The sequence below is a fragment of the Bombina bombina genome, chromosome 6, assembly GCF_027579735.1.
Source record: "Bombina bombina isolate aBomBom1 chromosome 6, aBomBom1.pri, whole genome shotgun sequence".
Classification (NCBI taxonomy): domain Eukaryota; kingdom Metazoa; phylum Chordata; class Amphibia; order Anura; family Bombinatoridae; genus Bombina; species Bombina bombina.
The window spans coordinates 778,535,283-778,559,278 of NC_069504.1; the positions used below are offsets into that span (position 1 = coordinate 778,535,283).

The following is a 23,996-nucleotide window of genomic DNA, read 5'->3' on the forward strand; positions in this document are numbered from 1 at the left end:
GCCTTAATTTTTTCCTGAATAACGTTGAGGGGACCCTCTCCCACGATCAAATCCCGTAAGAAGTCGCATCGGTAAGTAGCTGCTCCAGCAACCGCGGGCAACAGCCGCCGCCGGTTTAAACAAATATCCCGTATGTTGAAACATCTTTCTTAATAGAGTTTCCATCTTTTATCCATGGGCTCTTTAAACGAAGAGCTATTCTCAAGCAGTATAGTAGTACGTTTAGCAAGGGTGAAGATAGCGTCATCCCTTTTAGGGACGGAACCTTACAACTCCATTGAGAGTCCAGGACCGGGAACAATTTGGTAAAGGGAGAAGAGGGGAAAAAGGAATCCAATCCTATCCCATTCATTCTTAATAATGTTCGCCATCTAACAGGAGCAGGGAAGGATAAGGTACCACCCCATCCTCAAACTCTATCCAATTTAGGAATCAAAGGTTCATCAGGCCTCTGGAACCTCTGAATTCGCCAAAACTCCCTTTAGAAGAAAGCGCAAATTCCTAAAACTAAAGTCTGGTTCCTCCGCAGCCGGAGGTTTAGAGGCAGCAGACTCCGACCCAGAATGTTCATACTCTGAAGTCTCAGAAAGAACTTCATCCTCGGATAACCCTATCAGTTAAATCCAATAAATTATCTGATGTACTCTGGGAAGGAGTGCAATATGTAACCTTTCGCTTGCGCTTAGCAGGGAGAGGTTAAGCATTAAATGCCGTAGACACTGCCGTCTGAACTGCGCAGTAACATCTGGTGAAAAAAGGCCACCTCCAGATGAAGGATCAGCAATGCTACGGGAAACTGCATGTGTAGCGGGATAAGAATGTAGGGTACGCACCTCACTGGATGACAACTCCTCAGAGGTGGACGGCTCAGTGGTATCAAACATGTTTGATATTATCACATTATCAAGGCTGATTGCTTATGGAGCTGTTAATATGAGTTGGGATGGTTTCGCAGAAAGACTCTCCCTGCATCTCCAGACTCCATAAGAGATTACTCCGAAATCTTCTAACACTTCTCTGCCAACCTCCAGTGACGAAAGGCAAAGAATGACTGGGGTTATGAGGAGGTGGGGGAGGTATTTAAGCCTTTGGCTGGGGTGTCTTTGCCTCCTCCTGGTGGCCAGGTTCAGTATTTCCCACAAGTAAGGAATGCAGCTGTGGACTCTTCCCATATTAAGAAGGAAATTAAGAAAGTTACTCCTTGCGTGAAATGGAGGCAAGTACTACGTTAAACCATATTTTACCCAGTGCAGTGTTGACGTAGTACCTACATCCAACACAGAGATGCATCCTTTGGTGTACACCAGTGTTTTTCAACCAGTGTGACATATTTTTGAAACTTTGCTTGTTTTTTACTCCCAGTGCAGGGGTAGTTTGTAGGAGGCATGGCATAACAGCACAATACATACAGTATGTGTGTGTTTGTGTGTATGTGTATATATATATATATGCTGTATTAGGCTGCAATGTGTGATTTTTTTTTTAAATTTTGGGATGGTGGTGTGCCACAAGATTTTTTAATGTAAAAAAGTGTGCCACGGCAAAAAAAAGGTTAAAAATCACTGGTGTACACTGTCAATTTAGACAGCAGAGACTGCAGCTTGGGGCAAGAGGCATCTGTCTTCCTGTTGTTAAGGGAGCACTTATCGTGGTGAGAATAAAGACTAGAGCCTCATTTAAGAAATTGCGTGCAGATAAGGATGCCAATCGAGGAACCTTTCCATCCGTGCTCTTACCCAGCAAGTTAAAAATTGACACACACACACACTTGTGCAATCTCACCCTATGCTGTCATGCAACCAATCGCATAAGAGCAGGGGTGACCAATTACCCAGTTGGATCAGTGATTTAACACTGCCAATTCTAAGGTTACAGAGAGGTTCTAAAACCTGGGGTTGCAGGGTCTCTTGAGCAGGCCTGCAAGCACAGGTGCATGAGCAATCCTGCACATGTAGATCTCTAAGTTCACAATCTAAAACATTTTTAACAGTAAATGTAATGGCAAACAGCATTTAAGAATGTTGTACTCCTTAAAGGGACAGTCTAGATCCAGTACTTATTCTTCATTACTTACTTGTTGTTACATAACAGACAAGCATCTTGTAACAGGTTCCACATCTATAAACTTGTAAGAAGTACATGAAACTTTGAAATAATCATTGTTCTTTAGCAACTGAAAATGGCCGCCAAACTCTGCCCACATCTTTCTTCTAGTCCAGTTAGCCGTTTTCTTGTATGACAGTTTAGCAGTGTACGTTTAATATTTTTTTAGTTGGCCATTTCAAATTGCGCATGCACAAATCAGGAAGTGCAAGAAGGAAAAATTATTAATCGATCATCATTGGAGACACTTAACACACCTAAATATACATGCAATAGGTGGATGGAGCTTGGCGGCTATTTTCGGCTCCTAACAAACTATGAATATTTAAATGTTTCATGTACTTCTTTCTTACAAGCTTATAGATGTGAGACCAGGATACTTCTCTAGTGTGTAACAATAAGTAATCAAAATGATGTACTGGGTCTAGACTGTCCCTTTAAGGGTGTTTGGAAACCTTTTCATCAAAATAGAATATGCGTTTCCCATATTTGTCAGATAGAAGGTGGTATCCATAGAATCTTGGCTTTCCTTTACCTGGGGTCTTATATGTTTCTACCAACTCTTGGCAGGGCCCTCTATCCTTTTGTCTCCCATAATTGTTTGTCACTTTGCATATTAATCCCATGTCTTTAGCGCTGCGGAATATGTTGGCGCTCTACAAATAACTGATAATACTAATAATAATAATACCAAGATACAGGAGCAAAGATGGGAACTTAGTCTAAGAGCAGAGTGTACTGAATCCCAGACTCTCAGTCTCTGATGCCTTTGATATCATTGTTATCCTCTAATAACAGATAAAAACTGTGTATTAGGGATGTATTCCTTTGCCACTGGACAGTGTGGAATTGCTCATGATTATTATGTAAAGAATGACTTTTTTGACCAGCTGTTCTAGGCGTTCAAGCATTTTTCCCTGATGTATATACTCTCTCTGTGCATTTTTCCCTGATGTATATACTCTCTCTGTGCATTTTTTCCCTGATGTATATACTCTCTCTGCATTTTTCCCTGATGTATATACTCTCTCTGTGCATTTTTCCCTGATGTATATACTCTCTCTGTGCATTTTTCCCTGATGTATATACTCTCTCTGTGCATTTTTCCCTGATGTATATACTCTCTCTGTGCATTTTTCCCTGATGTATATACTCTCTCTGTGCATTTTTCCCTGATGTATATACTCTCTCTGTGCATTTTTCCCTGATGTATATACTCTCTCTGTGCATTTTTCCCTGATGTATATACTCTCTCTGTGCATTTTTCCCTGATGTATATACTCTCTGTGCATTTTTCCCTGATGTATATACTCTCTCTGTGCATTTTTCCCTGATGTATATACTCTCTCTGTGCATTTTTCCCTGATGTATATACTCTCTCTGTGCATTTTTCCCTGATGTATATACTCTCTCTCTGCATTTTTCCCTGATGTATATACTCTCTCTCTGCATTTTTCCCTGATGTATATACTCTCTCTCTGCATTTTTCCCTGATGTATATACTCTCTCTCTGCATTTTTCCCTGATGTATATACTCTCTCTCTGCATTTTTCCCTGATGTATATACTCTCTCTGTGCATTTTTCCCTGATGTATATACTCTCTCTGTGCATTTTTCCCTGATGTATATACTCTCTCTGTGCATTTTTCCCTGATGTATATACTCTCTCTGTGCATTTTTCCCTGATGTATATACTCTCTATGTGCATTTTTTCCTGATGTATATACTCTCTCTGTGCATTTTTCCCTGATGTATATACTCTCTCTGTGCATTTTTCCCTGATGTATATACTCTCTCTGTGCATTTTTCCCTGATGTATATACTCTCTCTCTGCATTTTTCCCTGATGTATGTAGTCTCTCTGTGCATTTTTTCCTGATGTATATACTCTCTCTGTGCATTTTTTCCTGATGTATATACTCTCTCTCTGCATTTTTTCCTGATGTTTATACTCTCTCTATATACTCTTCCTGAAGTAAGAAAATTTGTAATGAGACAGCATTATTAGAAAGACTAGAATCTTCCCTGCAGATTTGATCAGTATAGGAGATAGAGAGAACTCACCGACACATTCCAAGCGGGGTAAGCACACATTTCCTGCAACTGCTTATGGGATTTGTAAAAACTTCACAGCTTGCTTAGTGTGTAATTAATTGATCAATGATGGCCTTAAACACAAGCCTTCTTGACACACAGTATCATATTTTAAATAATTTGCAAACAATTTTATTGTGCAATTTCTTATTTGGACTTTTCTTTGATCTATTTTTATTTTATATATTCTCTAAATTTTGTATAAAAAAAAAAACAAAAACGTACATACAGGTATTTATGGTTTTAGTAATTTAAGCTGAATTTTACCTTATTTAAAAAGTTTTTATTGTGTGTGTGTTAAAATATACAAATGCCAAATAAATGCCTTGATTCCAAATTGCAAATAAATTTACGTCACAGATATTTCTTTGGAATTAAACACATTCGTTACAATGTGTATTTCATATTCAAAGTGTATAGCATTAGTATTTTTGGACAATTTAGCTGTAACAAAGAACTTAGTTTTTGTTTTTTCCCCCCTAACCGCAAACAATAGGCTTCTGTAGTCTTGACCTTAATGCCTTTGAAGTGATCATCCAGATTAAATGTATTAAACTAATGCTGACTCTTCTAAATCCTTTTAGATCTAGCATTATAAGCAATATATAGCATCTGTGACACATATAGTGAACATGAGGTTTTAACAAGTTTATACGTTTCAAAAGACACAAAATATATTTAGCATATTATTAAACTAAGGAACTGCATGTTTATTTACAGTTGATTTATGTTAAATTAGGGATGTCACATCAATTTTAAATTTTGCAATGGTGCTTTGTTTTTTTAATAATTTATACAAATCATGTATTTTCATCAGATATCATAATATGCCTTTGGTTTGTTGATAATTTATCAATTAACCATTAGAAAACATAATTTAAAATAATAAACCAATTTTTTCATTATAAGTGAACAATTAATAAACAAAATATATATGAAATTAAAAAAAGCAAGAAAAATGTAAATCAGAAGACATCTAATCATGCAAGATTACCCCTTACAACACAAAAAGTTGTTATAAATTTGTAAAGAAATATTAGCTTAAACAAAATAAATATATATACATATATATATATATATATATATATATATATATATATAGATATATATATAGATAGATAGATAGATAGAGAGACACAGAGAGACAGAGAGAGAGACAGAGAGACACAGAGAGAGACAGAGAGACAGAGAGAGAGACACAGAGAGAGAGACAGAGAGAAAATAACTCATTGTGTAGTTCATTAACAAATCTAGACAGGCCAGAAGGCTTGTTTTTCCCCACAGAAAACCTCTGAATTACATTGTTTCCAATGCAGCAAAGGATTCTGGGTAAGATATGCAAATTAGGTTCACTATGACATATATATATATATATATATATATATATATATATATATATACATATATATCACACACAGAGAAAGTCCAGTACTCTCTTGCAAGCTCTCAGCTAAGATTACAAGAAAAACTGGAAGAGTTAGTTACCGCATCTGGCCAAATGGGACAAACCCAGGTACCATGTCAAGGTCTCTCCCAAAACCTGGGTCCCTAATACTGCCATACAAATGCTGCAAGCTCTCAAACAAACTGGGAACAAGCCTGTGCACCATTCACTTTCTCCCAGTTTGTTTGATTGAGAGTTTGCGTCTAAGGAAGGGGAGTGTCCCCCTGAAACATTACACTTATAAAATACACTGGATTAAAAGGACATTTTTGACTTGTATTATATAGCGTGTTGGCACCCTGGCAGCTCAATTTGAAGGTGTGAGTGCGCTTTACTTTGGACTAGATATATAATTATTATACTTTATGTATAAAGCACCAACTAATTCTGCAGCGCTGCCATGGGTACAAAAGATAAAAGTGCAACAATATTTTCCTTTGAGAACTTAAAATCTAGAAGGGTAGGAGAGTGAGAAACAGGAGGTGGGAGATACACAAGTACTTACATTGCAGGGAGGCTCAACATGTCCGAAACCTAAAAGAAAGAAAATGACGAGTCAGATAAGGCATATTTAATATGAAATATATTATTATCTTATTGGGCATTACCTAGGTTTACATAGTAAGGATATTAGTTAAGGTGTAAAAAAACAAGCGGCCATTTAACAAAAACTAACAACAAACTAATAAACGTCTACTCTTTGAAAATATTTATGAATAGTGGGGGAATAATGCCTCTAGTCTATTAGGTAAATAGAAACATGCTGTAAGACTTCAGGGTAATTCCTCTTCTTACATACCCCTCTCAATAACTTAAAAGTATATGAAACCCACATTTTTTCTTTCATGATTCAGATAGAGCATTTGATTGTAAGCAACTTTCTATTTCACTCTTATTCTAATTTTTTTCATCGTTCTCTTGGTATCTTTATTTGAAAAAGCAGGACTGTAAGGTTAGGAACTAGCCCATGGTTTTGGTTAAGCACCCTGGGTTTTATACCCCTTTTAACCCCTGTACAACGCTGGTTGTTATGCCCTTAAGGACCAGCGACGTACCCTTACGTCACTGCAGTCCTGGGCTTCTCTCTGCCATGATCTCGCTCAAAATAGCGAGATTGCGCTATTTCTGCATGTCCCGAAATAGATTTGCAGAGATACCGATGCAGAGAGCGACACCCTGTGGCCCTCTCTGCAATGGGCAGTGGTGGTGCCATTCGTTGGTGGGTGGGTAAGGAGGGATGCGGGTGGGGCGGCCCATCGCTGTAGGGGGCGGGACCGCTACGCCACGCTATAGGCGTTCAAGGGAGAAAAAAAAAAGTGCAGGTGATGAGTCACAGTGAGGGGGGAAGAGAGGCAATAAAGTGTATCCTCTGAAGGATCTGTTGGGGGAAGTGATCTGGGAGGGAGGTTGGTTATTGATGGGGGGCAGCTACACTACAGAAAAAAAATGGGTACTTACATTTTTAAAAACATGTTTTGCCTTATTTGCAGCAAACTGGGTACTGGCAGACAGCTGCCAGTAGCCAAGATGGCCGCAAATAGGTAGAAGGGGAGGGTTAGAAAGCTGTTTGGGGGGGGGGGGAGATCAGGGAGGTGGGGGCTAAGAGGGATCCAACACTGCAGTGTGTGTGTGTGTGTGTGTGTGTGTGTGTGTGTGTGTGTGTGTATATATGTATATATATATATATATATATATATATATATATATATACACACACACATTTTTTTTTTTAAAAAAAAGCCTTTTATTTTAGTACTGGCAGACTTTCTGCTAGTACTTAAGATGGCGGTGACAATTGTGAGGTGGGGGAGGGAAGAGAGCTGTTTGAGGGGGGTCAGGGAGGGATCAGGGGGTGGGATGTGTCAGGCTGGAGGCTGAGCTCTACACTAAAGCTAAAATTAAACCTACAAGCTACGTAAAAAAAAAACTTCACTGCTGGGCATAATACAAGTGTGGTGCACAGCGGCATTTAGCAGCCTTCTAATTACCAAAAAGCAATGCCAAAGTCATATAGGTCTGCTATTTCTGAACAAAGGGGATCCCAGAAAAGCATTTACAACCATTTGTGCCATGATTGCACAAGCGGTTTGCAAATAATTTCTGTGAGACACCTAAAATTCTGAAAAAGTTAATGATTTATTTTAATTTGATCGCATTTAGTGGTAAAATGGTGGCATGAAATATACCAAAATGGGCCTAGATCAATACTTTGGGTTGTCTACTTAATAAAATATATAGTTTTGATAGGTAAATATAAAAAAGGCTCTATTTCTGTTAAAATGTAGTGATGGCAAAAATGCTCTGGTCTTTTGGGGAAGTTTTTGTCTGAAATGTCCAGTCCTTAAGGGGTTAAAGGGACACTAAACCCACAATTTTTCTTTCCTAATTCAGGTAGAAAATACCATTTAAACAGCATTCCAATTTACTTCGATTATCTAATTTGCTTAATGTTTTAGATATCATTTGTTGAAGAAATAGCAATGCACATGGGTGAGCCAATCACACGAGGTATCTATGTGCAGCCACCAATCAGCAGCTACTGAACCCATCTAGATATGCTTTTCAGCAAAGAATATCAAGAGATTGAAGCAAATTTGATGAAAGAAGTTATAAAGTTTTTTTAAATTGCATGCTCTTTATAAATCATGAAAGAAAAAATTTGGGTTTCATGTTCCTTTAAGCTTCAGCTAATGTATGGCCAATCTAAAATGCGGAGCAACGGATATTCCTCTGAGCTATACAACATTTAAAGGGACACTGAACCCAAATTTTTTCTTTTGTAATTCAGAAAGAGCATGCAATTTTAGGCAACTTTCTAATTTACTCCTATTATCAATTTTTCTTCGTTCTCTTGCTATCATTATTTGAAAAAGAAGGTATCTAAGCTTTTTTTTGGTTTCAGTACTCTGGACAGCACTTTTTTATTGGTGGATGAATTTATCCACCAATCAGCAAGGACAACCCAGGTTGTTCACCAAAAATGGGCCGGCATCTAAACTTACATTCTTGCATTTCAAATAAAGATACCAAGAGAATGAAGAAAATTTGATAATAGGAGTAAATTAGAAAGTTGCTTAAAATTTCATGCTCAATCTGAATCACAAAAGAAAATTTTTGGGTACAGTGTCCCTTTAAGGACATTGTACAATGTGGAGAGATATATAGACAAATATCCAATATCCATATATGATTTAAAATGCAACTAAACTATAAAATGACTGGAAAAAGGATGGATCTTTTATATGAGTAAAACAAGTCTGAATCAAGCTCCCAATCTTTAGTATTTTGCACAATGAAATATCTGTGCTCTATCCAGGAAGTAACACAAAGAAACTGTGTTGCAGTGTGCACTTAAGGTTACGGTCAGAATAGCAATAAAAACAACAAAGTTATGTTACCAACGTTACATTTTATTGAGCACAACTAAAACAATGTTTAAAACAAGGGATAAATTAAATAAATCTGAAATGCTTTATGACATTCAAGTGGTTCAATGATCAACTGCAGGATCAGTTTGCATGTTTGGCTCAGAATCGTTAAGATGTGCAATAAATTCACCAGTTTTATTTAATGGGACACTAAACCCAAATTTTTTCTTTCACGATTCATATAGAGCATGCAATTTTAAGCAACTTTCTAATTTACTCTTATTATCACATTTTCTTCATTCTCTTGGTATCTTTATTTGAAAAGCAAGAATGTCAGTTTAGATGCCGGTCCATTTTTGGTGAACAACCTGGATTTTTCTTGCCGTTTGGTGGATAAATTCACCCACCAAAAAGTGTCTCTCTCCTTAGCTTAGATGCTTTCTCTTTCAAATAAAGATAGCAAGCGAACAAAGAGAAAATTAGAATAGGAGTAAATTAGAAAGTTGCTTAACCCCTTAATGACCACAATGTACCCTGTATGTCACTGGTTGTTAAGGGTTTTTTCAGGACATAAAAGCACAAGTCTAGCAAGAACACGCTATTAATGCCCTCCCTCCAGCTGACTTTGTGGAATAGAGCAGTCTCAACTCTGGTGGCAAGACCGCACTATAAAACAATCAAGTCCCAAAAAAAGGCCAGCGACATACAGGGTACGTCGCTGGTCCTTAAGGGGTTAAAATTGCATGCTCTATCTTTATTACGAAAGAAAAAATTTGGGTTCAGTGTCCCTTTAAAGCGACAGGTCACCCAAAAATGTTCTCCCCTTTAAATTATTCCCAATGATCCTTTTTACCTGCTAGAGTTTATTATTATTTATACAAGTAGCTCCTTTACTCCTATTTCAGCATTTGAAATAGTCGATTTAAGCCTGTGGTATAGCCACCTATACTGAGTTTTGATACTTGAGTATAGGCTATCGAATAGCCTAAGTAAACACAGCCAGCAGAAGAGGTTACACTCTCAGTGGGATGCAGGATAGTTAATAAAATGATAATTGTCCATTGTTCTCTCTATGTATTGAGCTTTGGTGTTCCAGCCAAATAAAAGATAAGGAAGCAAGTCTGTGTACATAAAGTTATAACATAATGAGATCTGATAAGACCTTTAAGTTCAGCACAAAATCAGCTACTTCATAAACACAAATAAGCATGAAAATGCAATTTCTAAAATATGTTATACTCTGCAGTTGGTATAACAAGTCATTTAAAATACATTAATGGAAAAACAATTTTACAGTGTACTGTCCCTTTAAGCACGGGGGTGCAGATTTATCAATTTGCGAACCAACATTTACGTGTTTGGAAATTATCTGCATTTCTTTGCAAGGTGTGGGACACATTTGTTTCCCATTGCAAAAGTGAACACTTGTACAATGCCACCCCCCTGACCTCGTCTAATCAATTGCTTGAGAGTAGAGCTTGTCAATCACCCAGGTTGAATGAGTCTGGGGTAAATTTAATCTGCCAACTCTAAATTGGTTATGAGACAGTGGTTTATAGTGCTACTTCATAAATATCAGTTGCATTCTCAAATAAGCGAGCCTGCAAGTGATCAGTAATTTCAGCTCATGATAAACCTAGCCCTATATCATGCATCATAACCTTACTAGTTAATATAAAAGATTAGGACCAAAGGACTTAATGTTTTGAAAGTATCGATTCAAATCATTATGAGTGTAAAACAGGACATTTATTTCAAGAAATGGAGGATTTAATGATTAAGGAAACAATGCTTAAAGTGATGGTCAACTGTCCCCTTTATATAAGCAGATCCGGAATGTAAGATTAAGTTTAATTCATCAGTTGCAATTAAGATGCACTATAACTTACTTTCTCTTGTAAGGTGTATCCAGTCCACGGATCATCCATTACTTGTGGGATATTCTCATTCCCAACAGGAAGTTGTAAGAGGACACCCACAGCAGAGCTGTCTATATAGCTCCTCCCCTAACTGCCATATCCAGTCATTCTCTTGCAACTCAACAAGCATGGAGGTAGTAGGAGAGAAGTGGTGAAATGTAGCTGTTATTTTGCTTCAATCAAGAGTTTATTATTTTTAAATGGTAACGGAGTTGTACTATTTTGTTCCAGGCAGAAAAAGAAGAATCTGCCTGTGATTTCTATGATCTTAGCAGGTTGTAACTAAGATCCATTGCTGTTCTCACACATGACTGAAGAGAGAGATAACTTCAGCGGGGGAATGGCGTGCAGGTTATCCTGCTATGAGGTATGTGGAGTTACGATTTTTCTAGAAGATGTGAATGCTAGAAAATCCTGCTGATACCAAATTTATGTAAGGTAAGCCTGAATACAGTGATTTAATAGCGACTGGTATCATGCTTACTATCTGAGGTAATACTCTTTTATATTTACAATATAAAACGTTTGCTGGCATGTTTAAACGTTTTTATTTATACTTTGGTGATAAAACTTTATTGGGGCCTAGTTTTTTCCACATGGCTGGCTTAAATTTGCCTAGAAACAGTTTCCTGAGGCTTTCCACTGTGTTACTATGAGTGGGAAGGGCCTAATTTAGCGCTTTTTTGCTCAGTAACTTTTACAGACTGAGACATCCAGCTTCCTCCAGGAGTCCCCTGCATGCTATAGGACTTCTCTAAAGGGCTCTTAGGCTTTCCAAAATCGTTTGTTGGGGAAGGTAGGCCCACAGCAAGGCTGTGGCAGTTTGGTGTGACTGTTAAAAAACGTCTATATCGTTTTTTTTATCCGTTTTTTGAACTAAGGGGTTAATCATCCATTTGCAAGTGGGTGCAATGCTCTGTTAGCTTATTATACACACTGTAAAAATTTAGTTTGATTTACTGCCTTTTTTCACTGTTTTTCAAATTCTGACAAAATTTGTTTCTCTTAAAGGCACAGTACCGTTTTTTATATTTGCTTGTTAACTTGATTTAAAGTGTTTTCCAAGCTTGCTAGTCTCATTGCTAGTCTGTACAAACATGTCTGACATAGAGGAAACTCCTTGTTCATTATGTTTAAAAGCCATTGTGGAACCCCCTCTTAGAATGTGTACCAAATGTACTGATTTCACTTTAAGCAATAAAGATCATATTCTGTCTTTAAAAAATTTATCACCAGAGGAATCTGACAAGGGGGAAGTTATGCCGACTAACTTTCCCCACGTGTCAGATCCTTTGACTCCCGCTCAAGGGACTCACGCTCAAATGGCGCCAAGTACATCTAGGGCGTCCATAGCGTTTACTTTACAAGACATGGCGGCAGTCATGGATAATACACTGTCAGCGGTATTAGCCAGACTACCTGAATTTAGAGGAAAGCGAGATAGCTCTGGAGTTAGACGAAATACAGAGCATACTGACGCTTTAAGAGCTATGTCTGATAATGCCTCACAATATGCAGAAGCTGAAGAAGGAGAGCTTCTTTCTGTGGGTGATGTTTCTGACTCAGGGAAGATGATGCAACCTGATTCTCATATCTCTACATTTAAATTTAAGCTTGAACACCTCCGCGTGTTACTCAGGGAGGTTTTAGCTGCTCTGAATTACTGTGATACAATTGCGTAGACTGGATAAATACTATGCAGTGCCGGTGTGCACTGATGATTTTCCAATACCTAAAAGGTTTACAGAAATTATTACTAAGGAATGGGATAGACCAGGTGTGCCGTTCTCTCCCCCTCCTATTTTTAGAAAAATGTTTCCAATAGACGCGACCACACTGGACTTATGGCAGACAGTTCCTAAGGTGGAGGGAGCAGTTTCTACTCTAGCAAAGCGTACTACTATCCCTGTCGAGGACAGTTGTGCTTTCTTAGATCCAATGGATAAAAAGTTAGAGGGTTACCTTAAGAAAATCTTTATTCAACAAGGTTTTATCCTACAGCCCCTTGCATGCATTGCTCCTGTCACTGCTGCTGCGGCATTCTGGTTTGAGTCTCTGGAAGAGGCTTTACAGGTAGCGACTCCATTGGATGACCTACTTGACAAGCTTAGAGCACTTAAGCTAGCCAATTCTTTTGTTTCTGATGCCATTATTTATTTGACTAAACTAACGGCTAAGAATTCTGGTTTTGCTATCCAGGCGCGCAGAGCTCTATGGCTTAAATCATGGTCAGCTGACGTTACTTCAAAGTCTAAGCTGCTTAAATTACCTTCAAGGGGCAGACCCTATTCGGGCCTGGTTTGAAGGAGATTATTGCTGATATCATGGGAGGAAAAGGTCATGCCCTTCCTCAGGATAGGTCCAAATCAAGGGCCAAACAGTCTAATTTTCGTGCCTTTCGAAACTTCAAGGCAAGTGCGGCATCAACTTCCTCTAATGCAAAACAAGAGGGAACTTTTGCTCAGTCCAAGACGGTCTGGAGACCTAACCAGACCTGGAACAAGGGTAAGCAGGCCAAAAAACCTGCTGCTGCCTCTAAGACAGCATGAAGGAACGGCCCCCTAACCGATAACGGATCTAGTAGGGGGCAGACTTTCGCTCTTCGCCCAGGCGTGGGCAAGAGATGTCCAGGATCCCTGGGCATTGGAAATTATATCCCAGGGATATCTTCTGGACTTCAAAGCTTCCCCACCAAAAGGGAGATTTCACCTTTCACAATTATCTGCAAACCAGATAAAGAGAGAGGCATTCTTACACTGTGTACAAGACCTCCTAGTTATGGGAGTGATCCATCCAGTTCCAACGGAGGAACAGGGACAGGGATTTTACTCAAATCTGTTTGTGGTTCCCAAAAAAGAGGGAACCTTCAGACGAATTTTGGATCTAAAGATCTTAAACAAATTCCTCAGAGTTCCATCATTCAAGATGGAGACTATTCGTACCATCCTACCTATGATCCAGGAGGGTCAATACATGACTACAGTGGATTTAAAGGATGCTTATCTTCACATTCCGATACACAAAGATCATTATCGGTTTCTCAGGTTTGCCTTCCTAGACAGGCATTACCAGTTTGTAGCTCTTCCCTTTGGGTTAGCTACAGCCCCAAGAATTTTTACGAAGTTTCTGGGGTCGCTTCCGGCGGTCCTAAGGCCGCGGGGCATAGCAGTGGCCCCTTATTTAGACTACATCCTGATTCAGGCGTCAAACTTCCAAATTGCCAAGTCTCATACGGACATAGTGTTGGCATTTCTGAGGTCACATGGGTGGAAGGTGAACAAGGAAAAGAGTTCTCTATCCCCCCTCACAAGGGTTTCCTTCCTATGGACTCTGATAGATTCTGTAGAAATGAAAATTTACCTGACGGAGTCCAGGTTATCAAAACTTCTAAATTCCTGCCGTGTTCTTTATTCCATTCCTCGCCCTTCGGTGGCTCAGTGCATGGAAATAATCGGCTTAATGGTAGCGGCAATGGACATAGTGCCGTTTGCACGCCTACATCTCAGACCGCTGCAACTCTGCATGCTCAGTCAGTGGAATAGGGATTACACAGATTTGTCCCCTCTACTAAATCTGGATCAAGAGACCAGGGATTCTCTTCTCTGGTGGCTATCTCGGATCCATCTGTCCAAAGGTATGAACTTTCGCAGGCCAGATTGGACAATTGTAACGACAGATGCCAGCCTTCTAGGTTGGGTTGCAGTCTGGAACTCCCTGAAGGCTCAGGGATCGTGGACTCAGGAGGAGTCACTCCTTCCAATAAACATTCTGGAACTAAGAGCGATATTCAATGCTCTTCAGGCTTGGCCTCAGCTAGCGACAATGAGGTTCATCAGATTTCAGTCGGACATCACGACTGTGGCTTACATCAACCATCAAGGGGGAACAAGGAGTTCCCTAGCGATGTTAGAAGTCTCAAAGATAATTCGCTGGGCAGAGATTCACTCTTGCCACCTATCAGCTATCCATATCCCAGGTGTACAGAACTGGGAGGCGGATTTTCTAAGTCGACAGACTTTTCATCCGGGGGAGTGGGAACTCCATCCGGAGGTGTTTGCACAATTGATTCATCGTTGGGGCAAACCAGAACTGGATCTCATGGCGTCTCGCCAGAACGCCAAGCTTCCTTGTTACGGATCCAGGTCCAGGGACCCCAAGGCAACGCTGATAGATGCTCTAGCAGCGCCTTGGTCCTTCAACCTGGCTTATGTGTTTGCACCGTTTCCTCTGCTCCCTCTTCTGTTTGCCAAAATCAAGCAGGAGAGAGCATCGGTGATCTTGATAGCGCCTGGGTGGCCACGCAGGACTTGGTATGCAGATCTGGTGGACATGTCATCCTTTCCACCATGGACTATGCCGCTGAGACAGGACCTTCTACTTCAAGGTCCTTTCAACCATCCAAATCTAATTTCTCTGAGGCTGACTGCCTGGAGATTGAACGCTTGATTTTATCAAAGCGTGGTTTCTCCGAGTCAGTCATTGATACCTTAATTCAGACACGTAAGTCTGTCACCAGGAAAATCTATCATAAGATATGGCGTAAATATCTTTATTGGTGTGAATACAAGGGCTACTCATGGAGTAAGGTCAGGATTCCCAGGATATTATCTTTCCTCCAAGAAGGATTGGAGAAAGGATTGTCAGCTAGTTCCTTAAAGGGACAGATTTCTGCGCTATCTATTCTTTTGCACAAGCGTCTGGCGGATGTCCCAGAAGTTCAGGCATTTTGTCAGGCTTTAATTAAAATCAAGCCTGTGTTTAAACCTGTTGCTCCACCTTGGAGCTTAAAATTTGGTTCTTAAGGTTCTTTAGGGGGTTCCGTTGGAATCTCTTCATTACATAGATATCAAACTTTTATCTTGGAAAGTTCTTTTTTTGGTAGCTATTTCCTCGGCTCGTAGAGTTTCCGAGTTATCTGCCTTACAATGTGATTCTCCTTATCTGATCTTCCATGCAGATAAGGTAGTTCTGCGTACCAAACCTGGGTTTTTACCTAAGGTGGTATCTAATAAGAATATCAATCAAGAGATTGTTGTTCCGTCTTTGTGTCCTAATCCTTCTTCAAAAAAGGAACGTCTATTACACAATCTGGACGTGGTTCGTGCTTTAAAGTTTTACTTATAAGCTACTAAAGATTTTCGTCAAACATCTGCTTTGTTTGTTGTCTACTCTGGACAGAGGAGAGGTCAAAAGGCTTTGGTAACCTCTCTTTCTTTTTGGCTACGAAGCATAATCCGCTTAGCCTATGAGACAGCTGGCCAGCAGCCTCCAGAAAGGATTACAGCTCATTCTACTAGAGATGTGGCTTCCACATGGGCCTTTAAAAATGAGGCTTCTGTTGAACAGATTTGCAAGGCGGCGACTTGGTCTTCACTTCATACTTTTTCCAAATTCTACAAATTTGATACTTTTGCTTCTTCGGAGGCTATTTTTGGGAGAAAGGTTTTACAGGCAGTGGTACCTTCCGCTTAAGTACCTGCCTTGTCCCTCCCTTCATCCGTGTACATTAGCTTTGGTATTGGTATCCCACAAGTAATGGCTGATCCGTGGACTGGATACACCTTACAAGAGAAAACATAATTTATGCTTACCTGATAAATTTATTTCTCTTGTGGTGTATCCAGTCCATGGCCCGCCCTGTCATTTTAAGGCAGGTATTTTTTAATTTTAAACTACAGTCACCACTGCACCCTATGGTTTCTCCTTTCTCTGCTTGTTTTCCGTCGAATGACTGGATATGGCAGTTAGGGGAGGAGCTATATAAACAGCTCTGCTGTGGGTGTCCTCTTGCAACTTCCTGTTGGGAATGAATATCCCACAAGTAATGGATGATCCGTGGACTGGATACACCACAAGAGAAATAAATTTATCAGGTAAGCATAAATTATGTTTTTTAATGTAGATATGAAATTCAAATACCCTGCCCACTGCCAAAGGTAATTTTCTTTGTGAGCTTAAGGTTTGAATTGTTCTCTGCGCTCTAGCAGTAAGGCACTTTTGTTGTAGCTAGAGCGATGATTGGAAAACAGTTCAAACAGTTAGCTCACAAAGAGTAGGAATGGCATGGCTAGATTCAAAAATGTTATAGTGCATCTTCATTACAACTAATGAATTAAACTCCATCTAAACTATCGCTAACATTCCGGATCTGTTAATACATGGGAAAGTTTACCATCACTTTAAATTTGACAAGTGCATACTGGAAATAGATCTGTGCTTAAAATGGATATGTTTAGGCTTCCATTTAAACCAGTTTTCAACATTTGAGAATGATAAAGAAAAAAAATTGGATAGTAGATGAAAATGGATTTAAAAAAAACACATTAGGGGGCAGAGCCAAGTGCCGCCAGAGATGGCCGCTTAAGAGAGAAGCTCTGTACATGGACTGTTAAAAAAGAACCTAAAACATATAACCACAGCGTACAAGTCTGCTGAAAAGTTGAGTGGTAAATAACTAACTATACGGATACATCAAATATATGAATATTTCTGGGCTGTATTCCAGTGATTACCACCTGAACTGCTCAGGATTGAAGACATGCAGGGGTGGTTTCTAACTACGCCACAGCACTTCCTAGCTCTATCTGTGTTGGCCTGGCTCGAATAACCCTGCAGGGAGCGAAGTAACACTCCAAGACTCCTGGAATCTGTGGAAGAAGCATTTTGCCCTCTTGTTTGAGACCCGGTGGGCACGGATTCGGTTCCAAACGGGGTGTTAGGTGAGCTTGTCCCAGAGAGTCCTAAATGCAATCAGGGGGCAGCGTTAAGTGACTCAGTAAAGACGTTCTCGGGCATGACGGATATCGCTTCAGAGCCATCATGTGTGGCACTCATTGATCTGCCTATCTCCTACATTTGTACACCCGCTCACTCTTTTGGGGTAGCCACTAACACGCATCAAGCTGCAGTGGAAACTGCGCCTCACACCGTACACTCTGGGTTTCAGACCCAGAGATGGAGGATGGCAGGTCAGCGGGGATTCTGCTTTTCTTATGCTCCTGGAGCTACCCCTGTGCTTGGTTTTGGCAGTAGCCCTAAAGTGACATTGAAATCTTACTTGTGGAGCGACACGCAGTTGTTTTAATCATGTGCACCGGGAGAGATCGTGGGAGAACCCCAGGGCTCTCGTAGCAATGAACTGAACTTTTACCTAGCCACACACTTGGATTTTCTTATGGAGCCTCATATGACAACTGGTGCTATGTGTGGAGGGCCCTTGCAGTTAGCCTGGAAATCATCTCCAACCTTGCGATCTGGAGTAGGGTGAAGGACTCTTCCGTTTCCTATATCGCATCACCTCATTGTCTCTCACCCTGGGCGCAGATTTCCCGGAGAGATTAAGTGTGACATTGGACTTTTTATCATAGATGTGTAAAATTGACTCTGAGCCCTATTACAACCTAGCTACATCCTGTCTAGATGTTAATTTTAGTATTATCCCGATAACTACGTTGCTATACATATATATATATATATATATATATATACTCACTCATATAAATGTTTTAATGAAAGAGAAGAAATGGTTAATTCTGCAGTTGATGTGCTCCTCTACACTGCTCTGTTGAAGTATTTTAGGTGTACAGATGTATCACCATTCATATAACTATAGACAAATTCTCCTTTATTACCAGGGAGTTGCAAATGATATGCTTATGGTTTATGTCCAAAAAATGGCTTGCCGCTAGGACCTGCCCAATTCTCAATATAGCTTGTGCACCTGTCTTTGGGTGATATGGTGTAATTGCTTGAAAGAGTGGAATATAAATCCACATTTAGTCTGGTTGTGGTGTAACCACATTTTGGTTCTTGGCCTATATAGGTAATATTAGTAATGAGACTGCTCTAGTTATCCTTACCCCATAGTTTTATAGCTACCGGCATTTCTGTTATATCTCTTATGTTTAGGGACTTGGTATGATTTTAGAACAGACCAGCTCTTATATAAATACTATTAGACAATATCGTCTGCACAATATTATGTTCACATGATAGTGACCTTACAACATAAGCTGTTTATATGTTCAATATATATCTGTCTGGTATAAAAGTATCTCTCACTAACTTATCACCCTGCCCCTATACTATTGTACAGGTAGGAACTTTATATGAAGAATATTGCTGTTTGTACGTCTGTGTCACCCAATGTAATGGCCGCTTATAGCTTTTTGATCATATTTTTATATATGTGTATTATCAATATTTCTAAGAATTCAAATTATACATAGCACCTATGGACATGCACATTCTTTTTTCCTTTTAACTTAGACCTCTGGGTATACATATACAAGGCCTCTATGGCCCTGGGGTATAATATTTAGTTGAGATTGTCAACCTATTACACAAGCAATGCTAAAGCACTGCAGTTGGTATTACTATTATCATAGCAATTTCCTTTTTCTGCAAGACAGATTAATTAGGGTGACTCCATTATATTATATTTATGCTCAAACCCCAGTTCTTTAGTCTGGATCTGCACCTGTTTGTTCCTACCAACCTTACCCTCTCAGTTTATTATCACTACCTTGCATTCCTGGAAGGCCTAGGCTCTGACGGATTCTGATAGGGGCATATACTGCCCTCTACATAATAGCTAATTGCCCTAATATTACTCCTGTAAAAAATGTATATTGTTCTTTTTTCTCCTATTGCGCTTGCATTAGGACATCTCTTACTACTGGTTATCTCCAAAGATCTCAACAGCGTGATTACAAGTCTATGCTACCTACCATACCTAAATGCCCCCCCCCTCTCCATATAATATGCCTCCTAGTTTAGGAGGACTAACTAAGCCATTTATCTTGCCTATACCGCAATCCTAATTATTTTTTCAGCAGCAACAGAATGTTAGCTTTATCTTTCTTACCTAGTTCAGCAAAACGGATCAGGGTGCCAGGAATCAGACAGACGAGAAGTGCAAAAATAATCACACCTTTATTAATAGCAAAAAATAATAAAAAGTCCACAAGTCAAATAACAAGCCAGGAATCAAAACCAGAGCTGGTAGTCAGACGAGCCGAGTCAGGAGCCAAAGCGAATAGTCAGACGAGCCGGAATCAGGAACAAGGAAAATAGCAGAGTCAGGAACAAGCCAGGGATCAGGAACCAGGAAGGACGTCAGGCAGCCAGGTAATACACAGGAACTCTCACAAACAGGTCTCAGACAACGCAAAAGCAAAGCATACTGAACAGAGGCCCTTTAAATAATAAGTGATGACAAAACAATTCTGAGACTGCATCCTGTCTCACACGGATGATGCACACCGGTCTGGCCATAAAAGGAAGTGCAGGAAATGAGCAGCATCCCCCACAATGCACCATAGTCAGGAAGAGAGGTGAGTAAAATGGCTGCCAGCAGCACATGGCAAACACAACAGGGAAAAAACCCTGATACCTAGGGGCTCCATATATTCACACAGAGAACACTGCTTTGGAGTCCTTACTGCTATTTAAAACGTGTTTGATAACTACCTATGTTTAACCACTGTTGTGGCATTTTTCTATACAGCAATTCAACAAGACAAAGGAATTTCAGCTTTATGCTATCCTTGACTATTAGGGGTTTCAGTCTTGTATATTGACTATGCCCTTACTAAAAACATAATTTATGCTTACCTGATAAATTCCTTTCTCCTGTAGTGTAGTCAGTCCACGGGTCATCCATTACTTATGGGATTATATCTCCTCCCTAACAGGAAGTGCAAGAGGATCACCCAAGCAGAGCTGCTATATAGCTCCTCCCCTCTACGTCATACCCAGTCATTCGACCGAAACCAAACGAGAAAGGAGAAACTATAGGGTGCAGTGGTGACTGGAGTTTAATTTAAAATTTAGACCTGCCGTAAAAACAGGGCGGGCCGTGGACTGACTACACTACAGGAGAAAGGAATTTATCAGGTAAGCATAAATAATGTTTTCTCCTGTTAAGTGTAGTCAGTCCACGGGTCATCCATTACTTATGGGATACCAATACCAAAGCTAAAAGTACACGGATGACGGGAGGGACAGGAAGGACCTTTACACGGAAGGAACCACTGCCTGAAGAACCTTTCTCCCAAAAACAGCCTCCGAAGAAGCAAAAGTGTCAAATTTGTAAAATTTTGAAAAGGTGTGAAGTGAAGACCAAGTTGCAGCCTTGCAAATCTGTTCAACAGAGGCCTCATTTTTAAAGGCCCAAGTGGAAGCCACAGCTCTGGTAGAATGAGCTGTAATTCTTTCAGGAGGCTGCTGTCCAGCAGTCTCATAGGCTAAACGTATTATGCTACGAAGCCAGAAGGAGAGAGAGGTAGCCGAAGCCTTTTGACCTCTCCTTTGTCCAGAATAAACGACAAACAGGGAAGAAGTTTGTCGAAAATCTTTAGTTGCCTGCAAATAAAATTTCAGGGCACGGACGACGTCCAGATTGTGCAGAAGTCGTTCCTTCTTTGAGGAAGGGTTAGGGCACAATGATGAAACAACAATCTCTTGATTGATATTCCTGTTAGTGACTACCTTAGGTAAGAACCCAGGTTTAGTACGCAGAACTACCTTGTCTGAATGAAAAATCAGATAAGGAGAATCACAATGTAAGGCCGATAACTCAGAGACTCTTGGAGCCGAGGAAATAGCCATTAAAAACAGAACTTTCCAAGATAACAGCTTGATATCAATGGAATGAAGGGGTTCAAATAGAACACCCTGTAAAACGTTAAGAACTAAGTTTAAGCTCCATGGCGGAGCAACAGTTTTAAACACAGGCTTAATCCTGGCCAAAGCCTGACAAAAAGCCTGAACGTCTGGAACTTCTGACAGACGTTTGTGTAAAAGGATGGACAGAGCTGAGATCTGTCCCTTTAACGAACTAGCAGATAAACCCTTTTCTAAACCTTCTTGTAGAAAAGACAATATCCTAGGAATCCTAACCTTACTCCATGAGTAACTCTTGGATTCGCACCAATGCAAGTATTTACGCCATATTTTATGGTAAATTATCCGGGTAACACTTTTCCTAGCCTGTATTAAGGTATCAATCACTGACTCCGAGAATCCACGCTTTGATAGAATCAAGCGTTCAATCTCCATGCAGTCAGCCTCAGAGAAATTAGATTTGGATGTTTGAAAGGACCCTGAACCAGAAGGTCCTGTCTCAGAGGCAGAGACCATGGTGGACAGGACGACATGTCCACTAGATCTGCATACCAGGTCCTGCATGGCCACGCAGGCGCTATTAGAATCACCGATGCTCTCTCCTGTTTGATCCTGGCAATCAGTCGAGGAAGCATCGGGAATGGTGGAAACACATAAGCCATTTTGAAGACCCAAGGTGCTGTCAGAGCATCTATCAGAACCGCTCCCAGGTCCCTGGACCTGGATCTGTAACAAGGAAGCTTGGCGTTCTGGCGAGACGCCATGAGATCCAGATCTGGTTTGCCCCAACGCCGAAGCAGTTGGGCAAATACCTCCGGGTGAAGTTCCCACTCCCCCGGATGAAAAGTCTGGCGACTTAGGAAATCCGCCTCCCAGTTCTCCACGCCTGGGATGTGGATCGCTGACAGGTGGCAAGAGTGAGACTCTGCCCAGCGAATTATCTTTGAGACTTCCATCATCGCTAGGGAACTCCTTGTCCCTCCCTGATGGTTGATGTAAGCCACAGTCGTGATGTTGTCCGACTGAAACCTGATGAACCTCAGAGTTGCTAACTGAGGCCAAGCCAGAAGGGCATTGAGAACTGCTCTTAATTCCAGAATGTTTATTGGAAGGAGACTCTCCTCCTGAGTCCATGATCCCTGAGCCTTCAGGGAATTCCAGACAGCGCCCCAACCTAGCAGGCTGGCGTCTGTTGTTAACATCGTCCAATCTGGCCTGTTGAAGGGCATCCCCCTGGACAGATGTGGCCGAGAAAGCCACCATAGAAGAGAATCTCTGGTCTCTTGATCCAGATTCAGTATAGGGGACAAATCTGAGTAATCCCCATTCCACTGACTTAGCATGCACAATTGTAGTGGTCTGAGATGCAGGCGTGCAAAAGGTACTATGTCCATTGCCGCTACCATTAAGCCGATTACCTCCATGCATTGAGCCACTGACGGGTGTTGAATGGAATGAAGGACACGGCAAGCATTTAGAAGTTATGTTAACCTGTCCTCTGTCAGGTAAATTTTCATTTCTACAGAATCTATAAGAGTCCCCAAGAAGGGAACTCTTGTGAGTGGCACTAGAGAACTCTTTCCTACGTTCACCTTCCACCCATGCGACCTTAGAAATGCCAGAACCAACTCTGTATGAGACTTGGCAGTCTGGAAACTTGACGCTTGTATCAGAATGTCGTCTAGGTACGGAGCTACCGAAATTCCTCGCGGTCTTAGTACCGCCAGAAGAGAGCCCAGAACCTTTGTAAAGATTATTGGAGCCGTAGCTAACCCGAAGGGAAGAGCTACAAACTGGTAATGCCTGTTTAGGAAGGCAAACCTTAGGTACCGATAATGATCCTTGTGAATCGGTATGTGAAGGTAGGCATCCTTTAAATCCACTGTGGTCATGTACTGACCCTTTTGGATCATAGGTAAGATTGTCCGAATAGTTTCCATTTTGAACGATGGAACTCTTAGGAATTTGTTTAGGATTTTTAAGTCCAAGATTGGTCTGAAGGTTCCCTCTTTTTTGGGAACCACAAACAGATTTGAGTAAAACCCTTGTCCGTGTTCCGACCGCGGAACTGGGTGGATCACTCCCATTAGTAAAAGGTCTTGTACACAGCGTAGAAACGCCTCTTTCTTTATCTGGTTTGCTGACAACCTTGAAAGATGAAATCTCCCTTTTGGAGGAGAAGCTTTGAAGTCCAGAAGATATCCCTGAGATATGATCTCTAACACCCAGGGATCCTGGACATCTCTTGCCCAAACCTGGGCGAAGAGAGAAAGTCTGCCCCCCACTAGATCCGTTTCCGGATCGGGGGCCCTCACTTCATGCTGTCTTAGGGGCAGCAGCAGGCTTTCTGGCCTGCTTGCCCTTGTTCCAGGACTGGTTAGGTTTCCAGCCCTGTCTGTAGCGAGCAACAGTTCCTTCCTGTTTTGGAGCGGAGGAAGTTGAT

The 23,996-nt window shown here is 40.7% G+C and overlaps 1 protein-coding gene across 2 annotated transcripts in view; it reads right to left on the minus strand.

The window, feature by feature from the left end:
* The window catches only part of TACC1 (transforming acidic coiled-coil containing protein 1), a 280,191-nt gene that overhangs the window by 108,929 nt on the left and 147,266 nt on the right, over positions 1 to 23,996 (minus strand). For both annotated transcript variants that reach the window (XM_053718086.1, XM_053718085.1), the window contains exon 6: positions 6,146 to 6,174. In XM_053718086.1, coding sequence (XP_053574061.1) covers positions 6,146 to 6,174 — 29 coding nt within the window. The remainder of the gene's footprint in view (positions 1 to 6,145; positions 6,175 to 23,996) is intronic.